The sequence below is a fragment of the Alternaria conjuncta genome, assembly GCF_024043145.1.
Source record: "Alternaria conjuncta strain BMP 0040 chromosome Unknown scaffold_15, whole genome shotgun sequence".
Taxonomy (NCBI): Eukaryota; Fungi; Ascomycota; class Dothideomycetes; order Pleosporales; family Pleosporaceae; genus Alternaria; species Alternaria conjuncta.
In genome coordinates, this window is record NW_026250104.1 from 735902 (window position 1) to 750958 (window position 15057).

Consider the following 15057-nt stretch of genomic DNA (forward strand, 5'->3'; position numbering starts at 1 on the left):
TGTTTCCATCGCTGCGCGGGGCACATTGGTTGCTGCGCCTCCTTCCTCCCGCCCTGTTGTACATCCAATAGCTGACGGGTATCTAGCAACACCACCAAGCTTCGGCCTCCGAAAGTACATACCGTGCACATACAAACGGCGCTCAAGTTACATAATCATAGGCTCAATACCCGCTCGCAAACAACACAAGGACGCGAAGTACTAGTTAGACTGCTTCGGCATCAAAAACCCCATGGTGTACGCTTCACCAGAGTTCGTCTTCGTGGAATCAGCCTTGTTGCTGTCAGCTATCAATAAAATGCAATGAATCATGATCATCAGTACTTACGCCCATGTAGACATCCTGCCCGAACATGTTTGCTCGGTTGCCTTGGATAGGTTGCTGGCTCGGTGTCTGTCCTGTGGCTGGCATCCCGTTTTGCTCGGTTTGCATAGGCATGCTACCAAGATCCATGGGGAAGAAGTTGTTGGTCGCTTCCATGCCAGGGTTAGGACCTTGGATGTACGAGTCCCATGCGTCCTAGTCATGTTAGCCGAGTGATAATCGCGGGATTGTGATGACGACGAACCCAGTTGATGTTGTCTGTCGGCGGGAGATCTAGATTTTGGAACAGATTCGCTCCAAACAGGTTTGAGAACGGACTTGGTGCATTCTCTGGGCCTGTTGGTCCGCTTGTCGGCTGGTTGTATTGTGGTGTCAAGCCCGTCGACGGCTGAGGCATAGGGTCGTTTAGTAGATTGGCCATACCGGCAGGGTATCGCTGATCGAACATGTTGGCATTGGGCGTCATGCCACCTGTGCTGAGTAGACCCAGTGTCATCGCTGCCGAATGTTCAGGTGCTACATTGGCGTCTTCCATTGGTGCCATTGTCGGGTATGCAGATGTAGCTGCTTGGAAGCCATTGGGCGTCTGTTTGGCTACCCGGTTCTTCTTGAGTTGATCCAGCATGACACTGAGCGTGGTGTGCGCTTTGTATGCTTCCATGGAGTGATCTTTCAGACCATCCCAGATGCCCACCGCTATCTCTATAGCTTCGAGCATCTCCTCGCAACGATCTGAACTCCACACGAGTGTGTCTCCTGATGGTGGAGATCGAGATGGCGCTTCCCTAGCAGTGTGGTAGAGATCAGAGGAGATGATCATCGCTGCAAGAAGGAAGTCGACAGTGGTCAGCGATGAGATGAACCATTTGACGTTGCGCAACCGACCGCCGGCCTGGCATTCCCGGTGCAAGGTCGCTTGGTGCTTGAGAAGCATCATCGAGGCTTCGATAACCGCTTTCCTGGAGTAGGCAAAACGTGATTGTACTCTCGCATAAGACAGGTACTTTCGATGCAGTACGCATATGATCTTGAGGAAGAGGAGATCCAATGTGAAGCGTTGCATGATCAACGTAGAAGGGTCGCGCGCCGCTTCATCCATCCCTCGCATCTTGAGATGCGGCGAGATGTTGTCGTGTAGCTCTCGAGCTTCCGCGTCTAGCTTCATGACCTCTTCATACGAAGAGCATGTCAGAGTATCTGTGCACTCGACCGCTTCTCCGAGCTTGTAGATCAATCTTGTCCGATTGATGAGAAAGAGTGTAGGTGTAGCTTCGGTTTCCGGTCTCGAAGGAGGCAGTATCTTCATGTCTTTGTGGAGTTCATCGTCGTATATATTCCGCGGTATCTCAGTGTTGGTATCCCGCGGTCGGACGATGGGCGGCAACCCAGCCTGTGCGGAGAAGAGCAGATCAAACGAGCGGACCGCAGCCCAGACACGTCTTCGCATCTCCGCCTGGAAAACGGGTATGCCGGCATATGGCGCCGCATCTCGATGCAAACCCATGCGCATCGCTAGCCGCACAATGATACCGGTGCTTATCAAGATGCCAACTTCTGCATCTCTACTACGAGCATACTCTGCATGAACGTGCAAGATCAAGGTCTCCATCATCCCTGTAATGGGCTGCGTAATGTCTGACATGATCAAACATTGCGCCGTCAAGTCTCCATATTCTCTTGACATCTCCCAAGACTTGTTGTGGTATTCCGGAGGCTCATCGCCAGCTCGTGTGTACGACTGTAACGCGATACACATCATCGCAAACACAGTACCAAGCCAGATAATAGGCGTCTCTTCTGGTTGTGCCCAGTGCCTGTCGTATTCCTCCTGAAACGAGGGCCCGTGTATGATGTGAATGCCGGGATCGTATGTGTTGAAGAAGCGTGAGACGAGGAGATCGGCCGTGGGCTTTGGTGGAAAGCGCGATAGAACCTCGGCTTTGGAGGTTGGTTTCTGTCCGCCCATCAGGAAAGATGTACCCGGCGGTCGATCTTCGACGTGGGTTGCCTTGAATCGCTTGAGCTGATCCTCGTACTGTTTCTTGTGCTCGGCGAAGTAGTTCTTGACTTCCGACAATTCGCCCAAGATTGCGTACCAGTGTGCTTCTGATGCGAATATGGTGTGGTTGTTGTGCACCTTCATTACCCCAATAGACTTTGTAACGGTCTCCATCTCGCTTTCATCGTTCACGTCCTCCTCGGGTATCGACTCGGGAGCGCCGGTGCTCATGCTCGTGATCATTTGGCTTGGATCGAATTGCTGGTCCGGGCCAGCATTGGCCATGCTGTTCGCGATAGCTGCTTGAGCAGCGGCAGGCCCTGCGCTCTGCGCGCCATTGGTCATCAGCGAGAGAACCAGCCCCTCGAGACGGTCAATGCGATTTTGCATATCATCGGGCGTCGTGGCGGAACCGGTGCTGGCTGAGCTCTTCTTGCGGTTGCCTGGAGCAGCGTACGTACATGATGCCGTATCTCCGCGTTTGGTGCAATTGTCGCAGGGATGACCTCGATTGCATTTCAGCCTACGATGGTCAGCATGTGGCGATGATTGCTTCGTTGTCGAGATGTGTGCCTACTTTCGATGCCTGCATGCTCCACATGATAAGGGAACTCGATTCCGTTTACGTACAACTCTAAATTGCGGATCTGGCGGCGACTGTCCTGCGCTCGACGAAGTCGTTGAAGGCGGAGTGGGCGGCATGGTCGCGATCGCGTCGTCCGCAGGTGTGATATGGGACGACGGAGAATGCGGACTTAAGCGCTAAAGTCCGTTCGAGATATATGATGGAATCTCACGCCTTGGTGGTCGCCTAAGCTGCGGAACTAGGGTGTTGACTGGTCCAGACTCGTGTCGTGCAGACGTTGGTGGTCGCTAGTATGCGCTTTGCAGAGGAGAGTGTAGCGAAAGGTCGTAAGGTGTGCGATTCTGCGACTGCGGCCCGGTGCGGTATTAAATCTTCCGGAGCTGAGCTATCTCCATGCGCCAAGTGCTATGACTCTGAGGCGTGGACTTGAAATGGCGATACTGCCCTGGTGTTGACTTGTATGCGACTTGCTTCTGCCCTTCCCACCAGTGAAAGTCGTCCAATATGGCACACTTTCCGTTCTTCTTTTCCCAATACTGCCTCTTGTATTGCGCAGACGTACGCTTCAATCGATGCGTAGGGGATTCGTCGTTGGGTGGTTCGTCTAGATTCGGCTTACGCAGCGCTTCTTATGAGGGGGAGGTGCAGCTCATGCAATGGGCAGTCGACCTCGCGGTGAGAGGAATGTGATATAGCGGTGTATCGAAGGCTTGTTGACACCTGCTAGCCTCTGTCAGCAGCTGCACATTCACAGAGCCATGCGCCAATTCGTACTTACTCTCAAACAGGCTTGCACGCACCGCCAGCTTTCCGTCTAACGCGCCCGACTCACGATAGCGACCTTTGATGGTGCAGGCTCCTCAATTAGGCCGTTGATGATATGCGCTAGCTTTGGCGACTCGAAATCCACAAGATAAGAAGGTCGCAAGAGGGTGTTGTGGTGTTGCAGTCAAAGGCTGGTACGGCCATGGGCAGAATTAGGCGGCCTTTAACTCCGACCACCCTCATCCGTCGCCGCCAAGATGTCCTGCGACATGCGACTCTTCATCATGTCGCCATCACGCATGTCCATGTGACTGACTGTACAGATTCGGTCAGCCGCTTCAGTGGCGACCTCATTTCCACAACTACCACTATCCTGCCTCCGTATGGCCTCTCATCGCACACTGCTCTTTCCACATGTCGAGATTGCTCGTGGTCGCGCTTGCCCCAGGCGGGGTCGAACTAGCCCACGCTCAAGCCACCTGCTCGCTGGCGGCAACTCAGGCCCGCTACTTCATCCAGCGACAAGCTTTTGACAAGTCTGGGGCCTGTTCACAGTTTTCTGTATCACACATCACTGTGCATATGGTAATTTGATGCGAAAAAACTTTCCGAACGAAACTTTGTTCGAAGAGAAACAGAACTATCTGACGAAATACACCATCTAGGTCCGAACGCAAATATTGATTTCTTCGCAATCACCTTATACAAGGAAAAAACCGAACTGGTCTGCAGGCAACATTAAGCTAAAACCTTGCAAAGTAGGTGACCTAACGTCAACGTAGGCTCTAGGCTGTTTAGTTTTTTTCTAGGTTGGCGTGCAATCATCATTATCATCAAATTCGCCATATCGTCTGATCCATCAGGCTCCGTTACTTGGCACCGCGCTATTGCCATCGCCGTTCGCAGACGCTTGAGGCTCTGCAGCCGCCGCCCAAGGCACCATCTTCTCGGCCTTCGCGTCCCATCTATGCACGCCTCCCGTGCCAACGTTATACTGGTAGTAGTTCTCAGTACCGCCCTTGATCATCGCCTTCCTGAAAGTGATATTGATCCTTCCCTTGCCTGCCTCAGGGCCGGCGCGCTTTGGAATACTATGTAGCCAGTTCGCCTGCGTCTTGCCACGCATCAAGACCATATCTCCCGAGCCGAGAGGCAGCTTGATGCCCTTTGGCTCCTCAATCACAACGCCTGCCTTGGGTGGAATAGGCTTGTGCTTCATCAAGAAGTCGCGCTTTGCACCGAGACTGAACGATGCGATTGCCGGATTAGGACCGAGGAACCTCTCATCGTCGGAGTGGTACGATATGCTGTCCTTGCCATCGGCGTAGTAATTGACAAGGCAAAAATTGAAGGTCTCGCCAGTGGTGCCCTCTGTCACCTTCTTCAGTTCCTCCAAACACTGTGGGATAGGACGAGGTGCGCACTTGTAGCGACTCTTCTCAACCGGCTTTCCAGTCTTTGCATCTACGATGCTTCCATCAGCTGCAAAGCGCGATGTGTCATCAACACCAAATACTGTCGTAAACCGCGGCGTGTTGATCTGAGTTTGTGCTCCTCCGCGGGTGATGTTGTACTGCACGCGGTAGAAGGGAAGTTCCTGTCGAAGGAACTCGAAAAGCCCTGGCGCAATACCGGAAGGTACGTATGGCTGATAGTATACAAGATCCAGATCCAGCTGGTCGTTCATGAGCTTGCCCTCCTCAGCAGGTGCGAATCCTAACTGTTCCGTGAACGGGGCAGGCAGATGTGGGATGGCGAAGGGATAAGACGCATGGCTTGACTTATGAAGACTTGCTTCATATCTGGGCTTCTTGGGCTCAGGGCGCTTGAAGAACGAGTCAATGGCACCTCGCTTCAGCGACATGGTCCTTGAAGCTGTGTTGGTCCACACCTGTCCAAGCCTTCTACCAACTATCACGGCCTGGAGGACCTTCACTGTCACTATCTGGAAGCAGTACAGATCAGTTTGCCGAGGCGCTCAGCGTGAAGTGCGTGATGCGCGCGGAGCCTGTGAATTTGTTGGACCCTTTCCGAAACTTGAGACTGACGAACGGAGCGACGCGACTGTTGTACGCGACGATTGTGAACTTGTTGGGCTCTTGCCGAAACTTGAGAGCGAGGAACAGAGCGACGGGGTCTACCGGGACCAGAATTGAGGGATGCAGAACGTGTAGTGACCATTGTCGCGACGCGTCTCTGCGCTGATACTATTCTGAACGTCGATGACGTATGTGATTGGTCTGCACAGACGTCGACGTGATTGGTTGATGTCTGGTAGCGGGGCTAACGCGTGGTTGGGAGGAGCGATTAGACTGCGCGGACACCAACAAAGGGCCAACACAGTCGTGCACACATTATACGCAGATCACATCATCCAATTTGATCATGATCTCGTGTTACAATTCCACAATTGTAGAAAAGCTATAAAGCCTCGCGCAAAATGCGACCTCACGAGCATGTGTCGTTGTTCAATCGATCTATGGATCAGGGTGGCAGCCACGTGATGACACGCTCAAGCGGGCCTTGACACCTGAGCAGGTGCGCGATCCTGTCAACCTCGGAAAGACCTCACCATATCATCCCTCTTCACCAAATATTGCGCACGCGTAAGGAACCACCAGTCCCATCTTACAGTTGACGTGCACGTTTTTCATTTGCTCGCTCCTGACAGCATCTGCGAGCGCGCGCAATGCGACACGCGTTGTAGCCCACGCGTGAGACGCGCTGTGCCGGCGCACCGCGCGAACGGTCCTCGCAGCCCTCGGCCATCGAAAAGCAGCTGCGCAATCATATCAGCACGTTCGAGTGATTATCGGATAATCGCATGAGGTACGGTTACGTCGTCAGGATATTCGAGGGTTTCCTGATGTGACACTAAAGAGGTCGCTTGCTCACAGATTAGGATCGTTTTCGATGGTCTCGGATACAAACCAGAACAGGAGAAAGGCGACTATCCACATCTTGCTTCTCGATCTCCACCATCTGGGGGCTTCCTAGATGACGCGGGCCTATGTAAACTCGCGCGCTCCTGCAACATGTGTCATGAAGCAGTTCTCAGTGGATAAAGAGTTTCCTACTTCACAATCGAACCGGAAAGTGTGGGTCACATCACGCCATCAATCACAGAACAGGGAACAGATTGCGAAGAATCCCATTTTGCATACGCCATATCCGACACATTAACGTTCTGTCTGTACCGCAAGACGAGGTACGCCTCTAGGTCCTGTCTGTGTAAGGTGCAGCTTGTAAAAGAGCGAGCTCCTCCGCAAGACCAAACCTACTCGAGACACCACAAACCGTGAACTGTTCATCCATCCATCTACTCTTTCCGAATGATAGATATCGGCTTTGTATCGGCTTTGATCGTTTATTTCCTATCCTTCTTCCTTCCTTTACCTGGATTGAAGAAAGCTTCTTCTTCTTTACTCTTCTCGATCGCTTTCTGATTTTCCTTTGCTTCCCTTTCCACCTTAGCTTCACGCCCCCAATTGAACTCGCATGATCGGCAGCCATCCTGGTTCTTCATATGAGCTTTTTTGAAGCAGCCCTGACGACACGGCATTTGGTGTTTTTTGCAGTAGTGGAACGCTAGCCCTGGGGGGCCGTGTTTACCGATATCGCAGCCACCAGGACTCCATTCGCCGACCCAGCCGTTTAAACCAGGACAGTGATGTAAAGTTCCCTTGGTATTCTTTGTACAGGGCCGACCTGTGTCTCCGACTCTGGGCATTCCGGGCATTATGATAGTGTTACGGGGTTATTCTAACGTAGTTCGTGGTTGATTGGGGGTTGTGTTACTGTCGGGTCACTTACGATTGTCGCGCAGCACAGGGAGCATTATATACGAACACCCCACGGAACCCACTGCGACAATACGGAACTTGACTTGGATATGATGAATCACATTGAGCATTCACACCGCTCCTGCAGTGATGGTTCAGAAGGAAACGACCCTGTGCACCGACAAGGCTTGGCATTCAGCAAACAAAGAGCTACGGTACAACAATGCGCCCTGACGCCTTTTAAAGATCCTTCCGCCTACACTGCAACGCTCCTCCGTATTCAGAAGTCGCATCATGTCGACTTGCTCCCCGAACCCGGCGGCTCCGCCGACACTCATTTCGGATGCGCCAGACCGTGTCAACGCCCGCGCCGAGGACACTTGCATGCAACACCAAGACAAATCGGTAGACATTATTGATGAGCAGGATCATGAGTCAGAAAATGATGCAGTCTCAGAAACAAACACGGTGATTTACGGACAGGAACCGTTCGAGACGATTCAGCACAAAGTCGCCGCACTAGCCGCGAAAATATTCCGGCGAAGCCCGCGAGACATCACTGTTCATGAGATGAAGGGTGGCTCTTTCAACCGAGTCATCGGCGTCTCCATTGCACAAAAGGCCAAGAAGTTTACTTTGGCCTGGTTCCTGTTCCCCTGTTTGAGCGCGCGCAAGAAGAAGAAAGCTGCACAATCAAAGTCGTACGTTGTGCGTGTCCCGCGGACGCGTTACGAGGATGAGGATGGTGCCAAAGATATGGCCGAAGATATGGAAAGGGAGGTGTCAATCTTGAAGACCGTGGGCTCTCGGCTGCCTTTACCCATCCCCAAGGTTGCGAGCTATGATCTTACCACTGCGAATATCTTCGAACGGCCATATATGATTCAAACCCATCTCCCTGGTCGCACCCTCGCGACGGACCTTTGGACCAAGCTCAATATGGAGCAAAAGAAGCATCTCGCGAAGGAAATCACCGCTCTCGCTCCCACCATCGCTTCAGTGGAAGGATCAGTCGGCGACATATCTTCTCAGAACCTGTACAACCCTCCGAATTCTCCAGTCCATACCCAGACGTTTCATATAACTAGTCGTGAGAACAAGAAGCCCGAGACGGCTTTGATTGACGACCCTTTCGTTTACATGCTTGGGCGATGCAAGGCGTGGAGCGACTACGAGAATTCCGAGGGCGCTTCTTTCGATGACATCTGGAAAAGCTTCGCAAACATCACTAGAGCTCTAGACGATCGTGGCTTTCTCGACGGGCCATGCGTACTCGTTCATGGTGATCTCAAGATCTACAACATCCTCGCGGAAGTACGTAGTGACACCCAGGCGGTGATCACAGGCGTTATCGACTGGGATACAGCCATCATTGCTCCGGAATTCATGGCCTATAGAGCCCCGTTTTACCTCTGGACGCCTGCGGACATGTCTAGCGACAAAGAAGACGACGAAAGCGTGGCGAACGTAGAGCTCGCTACTGATGAGGACAGGATACTGAAGCAAGTGTTCCTTGACAATGCGTCCGACAAGTACAAGTTCTTTGCCTTTGCACCAGAGGCAATGCTCGCTAGACGTATGTTCTATTTTTTGCAGAAGGGAATGTCTGGTAGCTGGGACTATGATGAGGCAAAATTGGTTGTAAAAGCGTGGGATAAGCTCCACCCCGAGGACAATGTTCGGTTCCGTCTTGACTGGCAGTCCGACTCTGAGGCTGAGTCTGACTCAGATGATGAGCCTACAAAGGACGATAAGACTACAAAGGACGATGAGACTGCAAAGGACGATGAGCCTGGCAAAGACATTGAGTCCATAACGGATGCAGAAGAAGACGAGCCCATTGTCACGGAGTAGCAGTTACATGTTTTCGATATGTGAAGGAAATGCCAATACTGAATCACTTAATCCCATCCTCGTATTGAAACTTTTGCGTTCTCTCTTGCATGACGTGTGAAACGATCGGTGCGTTGAATTAAATGTACTTCATTGGTTCGCTAAGCTCTCTAGATACGAATGTCCACTCATAGCTAGCTATACGACTGAATTACCATAAAGACATATCTCTTGAGGATTCGAAGCTACGTTATCTACGTCAACGACCTCGAAGTGATTATTAGCTTGAATCCATGAGTGATTGTAATGCCGGACAAAAGCCATCAACGGCATGTTTTGTTAGACCTCTTAGTGTTCATTGTGTTGGCTATCCTCTCAGAAGATGTATCGCTTACACAGCGCAAACCTGTTTCACTTTGATCACACTATTGAATAGACGCTGTGCGTCTACAACGACCGTCGTATTTGAGCGATCGCTGTAACTCTTTTCACAATGCACAAATCAGTTCAATATCGACAAAACTATCCGCGTAATTTCCATTTCTGGGCTCGTCAGTAACGGGAATAAGGAAAGTGGAGTTCATATAACCATCAAGGCCGCACTTGATGGCACATCTCAATATTCCATTTCATGGACTTAGCAAAGTTGACATTGCCTGCATTGAAGCGGCTAGAGAATACCTCTCAGATCGCGTCCCGAGCAACGATGAGCTGACAACTTCTGGATATGAGGGCGAGAACCCCTTACGGCGCTTGTTCGATGACGAAAACATCTTCACTGAGGGTGGCGTGGGCTTTCAGGAAGGGAGAGAAACAGTCTTGAGACTGAAGTTCCGAATTCTGCAACTCGTTGCCGATCTGTTCCCTGAGAGCCAGATCGAAGATTCTTCACTCCGCGTGCTTGGAATGGGCTCTTTCAACATTGTCGTAGCTGTCACATTACAACACGAGGCGCAACGGCGTGACTCCGGGGTCGGCTTTGGCGCTAGAGTATCGAGGTTTCTTGGTATACCCCCCCGAAAACGTAGGTTTGCTTTGAGAATTCCAAGGGACAAGAATGGAGACATGGATGGTCCTCCTCTAAGCGACGTTGCTGGCGACATTGCTACACAACGCGTTGTTTGCTCCCACCTAGCGCTACCCATACCCAGGATCGAGAAGTACGATCTCGGTTCGCGAAATGCCTTGGGACGGCCATATACTTTGCAGACCTTACTGCCCGGTAAGAACTTACATGTATTGTGGCTAGAGCTAAATCCGGAACAGAAAGCGTCGGCTGTCCAGCAGTTTACGCGAACAGTGGAGAAGATAGCAGCCATCACCACGCCCGCCGCTGGGTTCATATCCCTAAGTAACTTGACCCCAGGAAGCTCAGCTATAGCACTGGATCAATTCCCCGTTCCGACGGACAGAGAAGCGAAGTTACGACCACACTTCGCTCAGCCCAGCCAGCGTCCAGCGCCATCTCAAACACCTTTTGGGTATCTGATTGATCATTGTCAGCGCTGGCAAAAGTACGAAGAAGGGATTGGTCGTGCGAATCGAAACAAGAACTTGTGGCGAATCACGATCGCCGTTGCGAAAGCTCTGGATCGGCGCGGATGGCTAGGGCAGCGCTTTCATCTTACGCATGGCGACTTGTTTCCCCGCAATATACTCGCTAGGATCACAGGCCCAGAGACTGTGGAGATTACAGGTATCGTAGACTGGGATATGGCTTGCTTCGCACCCAAGTTTGTGGCCCTTCGACCCCCGTTCTGGGCGTGGGTAGGTCATTCGATGGACGAGAGAGACGAAGACTTGGCAACGTACGAGCCGCCTGAAGGAAAATTCAGGACGTTGAAGCAGGCTTTTAGGAGCGCATCGTCAGAAGAGTTCATCATATTTGGTCTTTCGCGCGAGAGTGCCATCGCGAGAAAGCTGTTTAGGGTCGTCAACAGTGGGTTGCTGGGCGATCGTCGGCATCTGGCGCTTCAGCTGGCAGAAGAATGGAATGGCTTGTATCCGGAGGATAAGATTGGTGATCTTGAAGCAGAGTGGAATTAAGGGAAGTTCACTTCATTGTGCATATAATTCCCTTCGCGAAGCAAAGAACCGTATAATTATCTTACTTCCTACCTACACGCGTGCAACATTCAATGCAAAGGCTAATGGATAAATTCGAGCAACTTCGCAACTACCAGAAACACGTACCGATTGCTGAAGTTGAGATTTCTCATCTCAGGGTGATGTAGCAGTGATGGCCCTTGGGAGCAATCAAGAAGTTGTTGTCCATCTCCATCATCTCATCGTTCATGGAGTCGGAGATTCTGGCGCCCCGACAATGTCGGAAGAAGAGGGCAGCTCCTAATCGGAGCTCCATATACGCCAGATGTATGCCGATACACACCCTCGAGCCAGCTCCAAAGGGCATGTATGACGCCTTCTGATGTGCTGACATCGTGCTCTTGTCCAAAAAGCGAAGACCGTCGAAATTGTGGGGATTGGGAAAGGCGGAAGGATCGCGATGGTTTGTGTAAGCCTGGGTGCTGACCACAGTATCGGCGGGGATGTGATGGCCGCCTATGACAGTGCCCTGTTTCGGTACAACCCGAGGTAAGGCGCCAGGAGCAGCGCCGTAAAGCCTCAACGTCTCTGCGATGACGCTGTTCAATAGAGGCGCGTTCTCGAGCTCTTCCTTTGTAAGCTCCTCGCTGAGTTCTGCAATCTCGTTCTCGAGTCGAGACTGCAGATCAGGCTGCTTGAGAACCGCCCAGACGAGATACGTGAGCGTCACCGCGGTAGTGTCCGATCCGGCCACAATAAAGCCGGCCGCCTCCTCCCTTATGTGTTTATTCGAAAGCGCGGCAGTCTTACTGTCTTCCCCAGCAGCCATCATTTGATTGAAGAGATTCTTGGTATTGCCACCCTCACTGCGCATCTTCTGTATCGCCCGCTCGCCGTGTTCGTTCAGGACATCATCGATCGAGTAAAGAAACTTTATCCGCTCGATGGGGAGGCAACTGAGAAGTTTCCAGATGGTAGTTCCAATCTCAGACCGAATGATACCGCAAATGAGCGCAGCCTGAATAGCATCGATGTATGGTGTTTGCTACCCCTGTTATTAGAAAATGCATGCATAGCAAGACTGAAGAAGGCTGAGTTGCATACCTTACCCATCTCAAGCATTTCGGAGCTCTCTCCAAAGCTGAGGTGAGCGATTACATCATTCGCCATGAGCGTCCACCATTTGAGGACATCGGCTCCTTGCGATGAACCCATTGCGTCGTGTCGAATTCTCTGGACAGCTAGGTTTGCTTTCGTCCTGATCTCTACGTCCCAGTTGCTGCTCAAGCTGGTGTTGCTGAAGGGTCGGGCAAACAGCCTTCTTCTTGCGGCGTGGGCATGTGGATCGCGCATCGGGAATATACCGGGTGTGTCAGTTGGAAGGAGAGACGAGTAGAAGTCCGACTTCAGGTATCCCGCACCGATCTTGTGTATCTGACTGACACCGGCTATATCTGATACGGCTGTCTCGTTTGGCGATATTCGTACGACGCCGCCATAGCGCTGGTGAAGATTGTCCACGTAGAAAATTCGTTTGCCTGAAACCGTCTGGTAACGAAGGACGAGATTGGTATACTTGGTGTACCATGGCCCTGGCAGCTTTGACAGTGGACCTGTAAGTCCTTTCCACACAATCTTTGCATTGTTAGCTTGACGTAAAGCAGCTTGTTATGACTCTTTTACCTTGATGATGTAGGCCAGTACCACCAAGAGAGCGGCTAAAACGCCCCGCTGAAGTGGCATGTTGATGAAGTTCGAGTGAGCTCGCAGTTCCCGCCGGTATTGATCTTGGTCGAGTAGAGAACTGGTTTTGTGATCCAACTTGCAATATGTTCTCTCAAATCTCTAGCTGCGTGGGCCCTTTACATATTGCCAGCACTTGCGGAATGTGGAGGCTAAAGCCGTGAACGGCCCTTCATTTTTCGCGGTGGTTGTTAGATTCAATGGTGACGCGCATCCTGGAGGGTACTTCGTGGGCCGCCTTGGAAGTAGCACAACTGGCAGACGCTCGCATCCGCACCATGAGAGACTTGATGCATTCGCTCAAAGCTGCCGGTCAAAAGCATGGATGATAGCGACCGAGCAGTGGGTCTGAACGCATTTGGGGACACACCATCAGACGCGACCAGTCAGGAGGCTTGGAGGGCATACGAGTACAAATACACGCAATTGGTCAGTCGAAGCCGATTGATGAGGGGGTATTGCATAGGAGTGGGCGGAGCGGTGTATTTGATTCTCCGCCTCCACCTACGAATGGGTCGGATGTGTTGTTGCCCCGAATGAGGCCTTGTGCACCCTAGAACGAGCCTCGTTTCGAGTCGGCCGAACTGCGCTGGGTAACGGTGTTACTCTAGAGATTGATCACGGGGCCTACGGACGCCACGGCCGCCGCCGTAGCTCGTAAGTCGCTCGTACATTCCAGGATTAGCTCCCAGGCTAGACTTTATGAAGATTAGCGTGCGGGCCGCGAGCGGGGAAGGTGATGACGTAAGGAGGCTCAACAATGTCGCCAAAATCTATTCTCGCCATCTCCAGCTTGCACATAACTACTCAATATCGCTAGCGAACTAATGGAACAGGCTGACTTCCCGAAGAACACATCGCGAGGGTTCGCGAGCTTGCCATTAGAGCTGTTCCTCAACGTTCTCGATCAACTTGTGGGTACCCACAACGGCCAGCATCCTGTAGCGTATGCACCGTCAAACATCATCACCAAGACGTTGCGCGCACTCACTCTGGTGTCGCGCAACACTTATCTTATAGCAACACAGTATCTTTACTCACATTGTCTGTATCTGGACAGTTGCACGACCTATGCGCGATTTCGCAGAACACTCGGACTAAACCTGGGGCATCACCCACAAGCTCTCAACTATGGAGAAGCCGGGCGAAACGAAGAACTGTTCGCGGAAGCCCAGGCACTCCGCCATATAACATCCATATTCATCTCACCAACCGAGGTGCGCAGGCTGATCGAAGGCAACTACACACCTTTGGTGCGACTACCACAAATAATAGACCTTTGCCATCTGATCGGGAAATCACTCAAGAGACTGGCTCTAGACCTCTCTCCAATTTATGCACCACCAAGTGAGGTTGAGCAAATCAGGCCGCATATTACCGAGAACAGGGTCTTTTCACACATGTTGCACCTCGAAGAGCTCATTGTCAGCTACGATGTGGTCAACTACTTTCGACATCCACCGCCCAATCTCAAACGGCTTGCCATCACTACTCAAGAGATGTCGGATCTAGAAATAGCGTTCTGTCTCAAGACCCCATCCTTGCAAACGCTTGTGATGATGCGACCCGTCAATCTAGCAGCGAAAGACATCGACACGATATTCAGATCATACGACGGGAAAAGCCTGGACGTCGTTTTGGTCGATGTGAACTCGAACCATCGGACACCAAACAAGACCCGGAACTGGACACATCAAGATACAGTACGTATCTGGGAAGCTGATGTACCGGTCAGCTTTTACGGCGATGAGGACGACATCATCTTATGCGATGCCTGGATATGGAATCACGGAGTAGGTGGCTCCCTATGGAGTCAAGACAAGCGGCGGATGGCATCATGGGAAGAGGTTGAGAGGCGTTTGGCCGGCCCAGTACACACGATTGTTGAAGTGTAGCTTCGAGGCTGTTGCACACATCAGGATATCATGGCTTTAGCAGCATCAGAGTGGCATCAACATTTGTTTCGCATTCGTTGTGC

At 51.8% G+C, this 15057-nt stretch overlaps 6 protein-coding genes across 6 annotated transcripts; 3 read left to right on the plus strand and 3 right to left on the minus strand.

Annotated features, from left to right (window-relative positions):
* Positions 1 to 268: 268 nt before the first annotated feature.
* On the minus strand, positions 269 to 2609 carry J4E85_009149 (uncharacterized protein; the record flags this gene model as incomplete). Its single annotated transcript, XM_051473373.1, has 3 exons — positions 269 to 280; positions 329 to 520; positions 570 to 2609. 3 exons carry the CDS (start codon positions 2607 to 2609, stop codon positions 269 to 271), a joined length of 2244 nt encoding a protein of 747 aa, XP_051323036.1.
* Positions 2610 to 4534: 1925 nt separating this feature from the next.
* J4E85_009150 (uncharacterized protein) lies at positions 4535 to 5539 on the minus strand (the record flags this gene model as incomplete). The annotated part of the gene is made up of 1 exon (XM_051473374.1): positions 4535 to 5539. The coding sequence occupies one exon, from the start codon at positions 5537 to 5539 to the stop codon at positions 4535 to 4537; it is 1005 nt and encodes a 334-aa protein (XP_051323037.1).
* A 2212-nt stretch (positions 5540 to 7751) lies between these two features.
* J4E85_009151 (uncharacterized protein) lies at positions 7752 to 9311 on the plus strand (the record flags this gene model as incomplete). Its single annotated transcript, XM_051473375.1, is given in 2 exon segments — positions 7752 to 8771; positions 8790 to 9311. 2 exon segments carry the CDS (start codon positions 7752 to 7754, stop codon positions 9309 to 9311), a joined length of 1542 nt encoding a protein of 513 aa, XP_051323038.1.
* Positions 9312 to 9896: 585 nt separating this feature from the next.
* J4E85_009152 (uncharacterized protein) lies at positions 9897 to 11336 on the plus strand (the record flags this gene model as incomplete). The annotated part of the gene is made up of 2 exons (XM_051473376.1): positions 9897 to 10512; positions 10540 to 11336. The coding sequence occupies 2 exons, from the start codon at positions 9897 to 9899 to the stop codon at positions 11334 to 11336; spliced, it is 1413 nt and encodes a 470-aa protein (XP_051323039.1).
* A 169-nt stretch (positions 11337 to 11505) lies between these two features.
* On the minus strand, positions 11506 to 13079 carry J4E85_009153 (uncharacterized protein; the record flags this gene model as incomplete). The annotated part of the gene is made up of 3 exons (XM_051473377.1): positions 11506 to 12381; positions 12441 to 12971; positions 13020 to 13079. The coding sequence occupies 3 exons, from the start codon at positions 13077 to 13079 to the stop codon at positions 11506 to 11508; spliced, it is 1467 nt and encodes a 488-aa protein (XP_051323040.1).
* Positions 13080 to 13906: 827 nt separating this feature from the next.
* J4E85_009154 (uncharacterized protein) lies at positions 13907 to 14974 on the plus strand (the record flags this gene model as incomplete). Its single annotated transcript, XM_051473378.1, has 1 exon — positions 13907 to 14974. One exon carries the CDS (start codon positions 13907 to 13909, stop codon positions 14972 to 14974), a length of 1068 nt encoding a protein of 355 aa, XP_051323041.1.
* Positions 14975 to 15057: the final 83 nt, after the last annotated feature.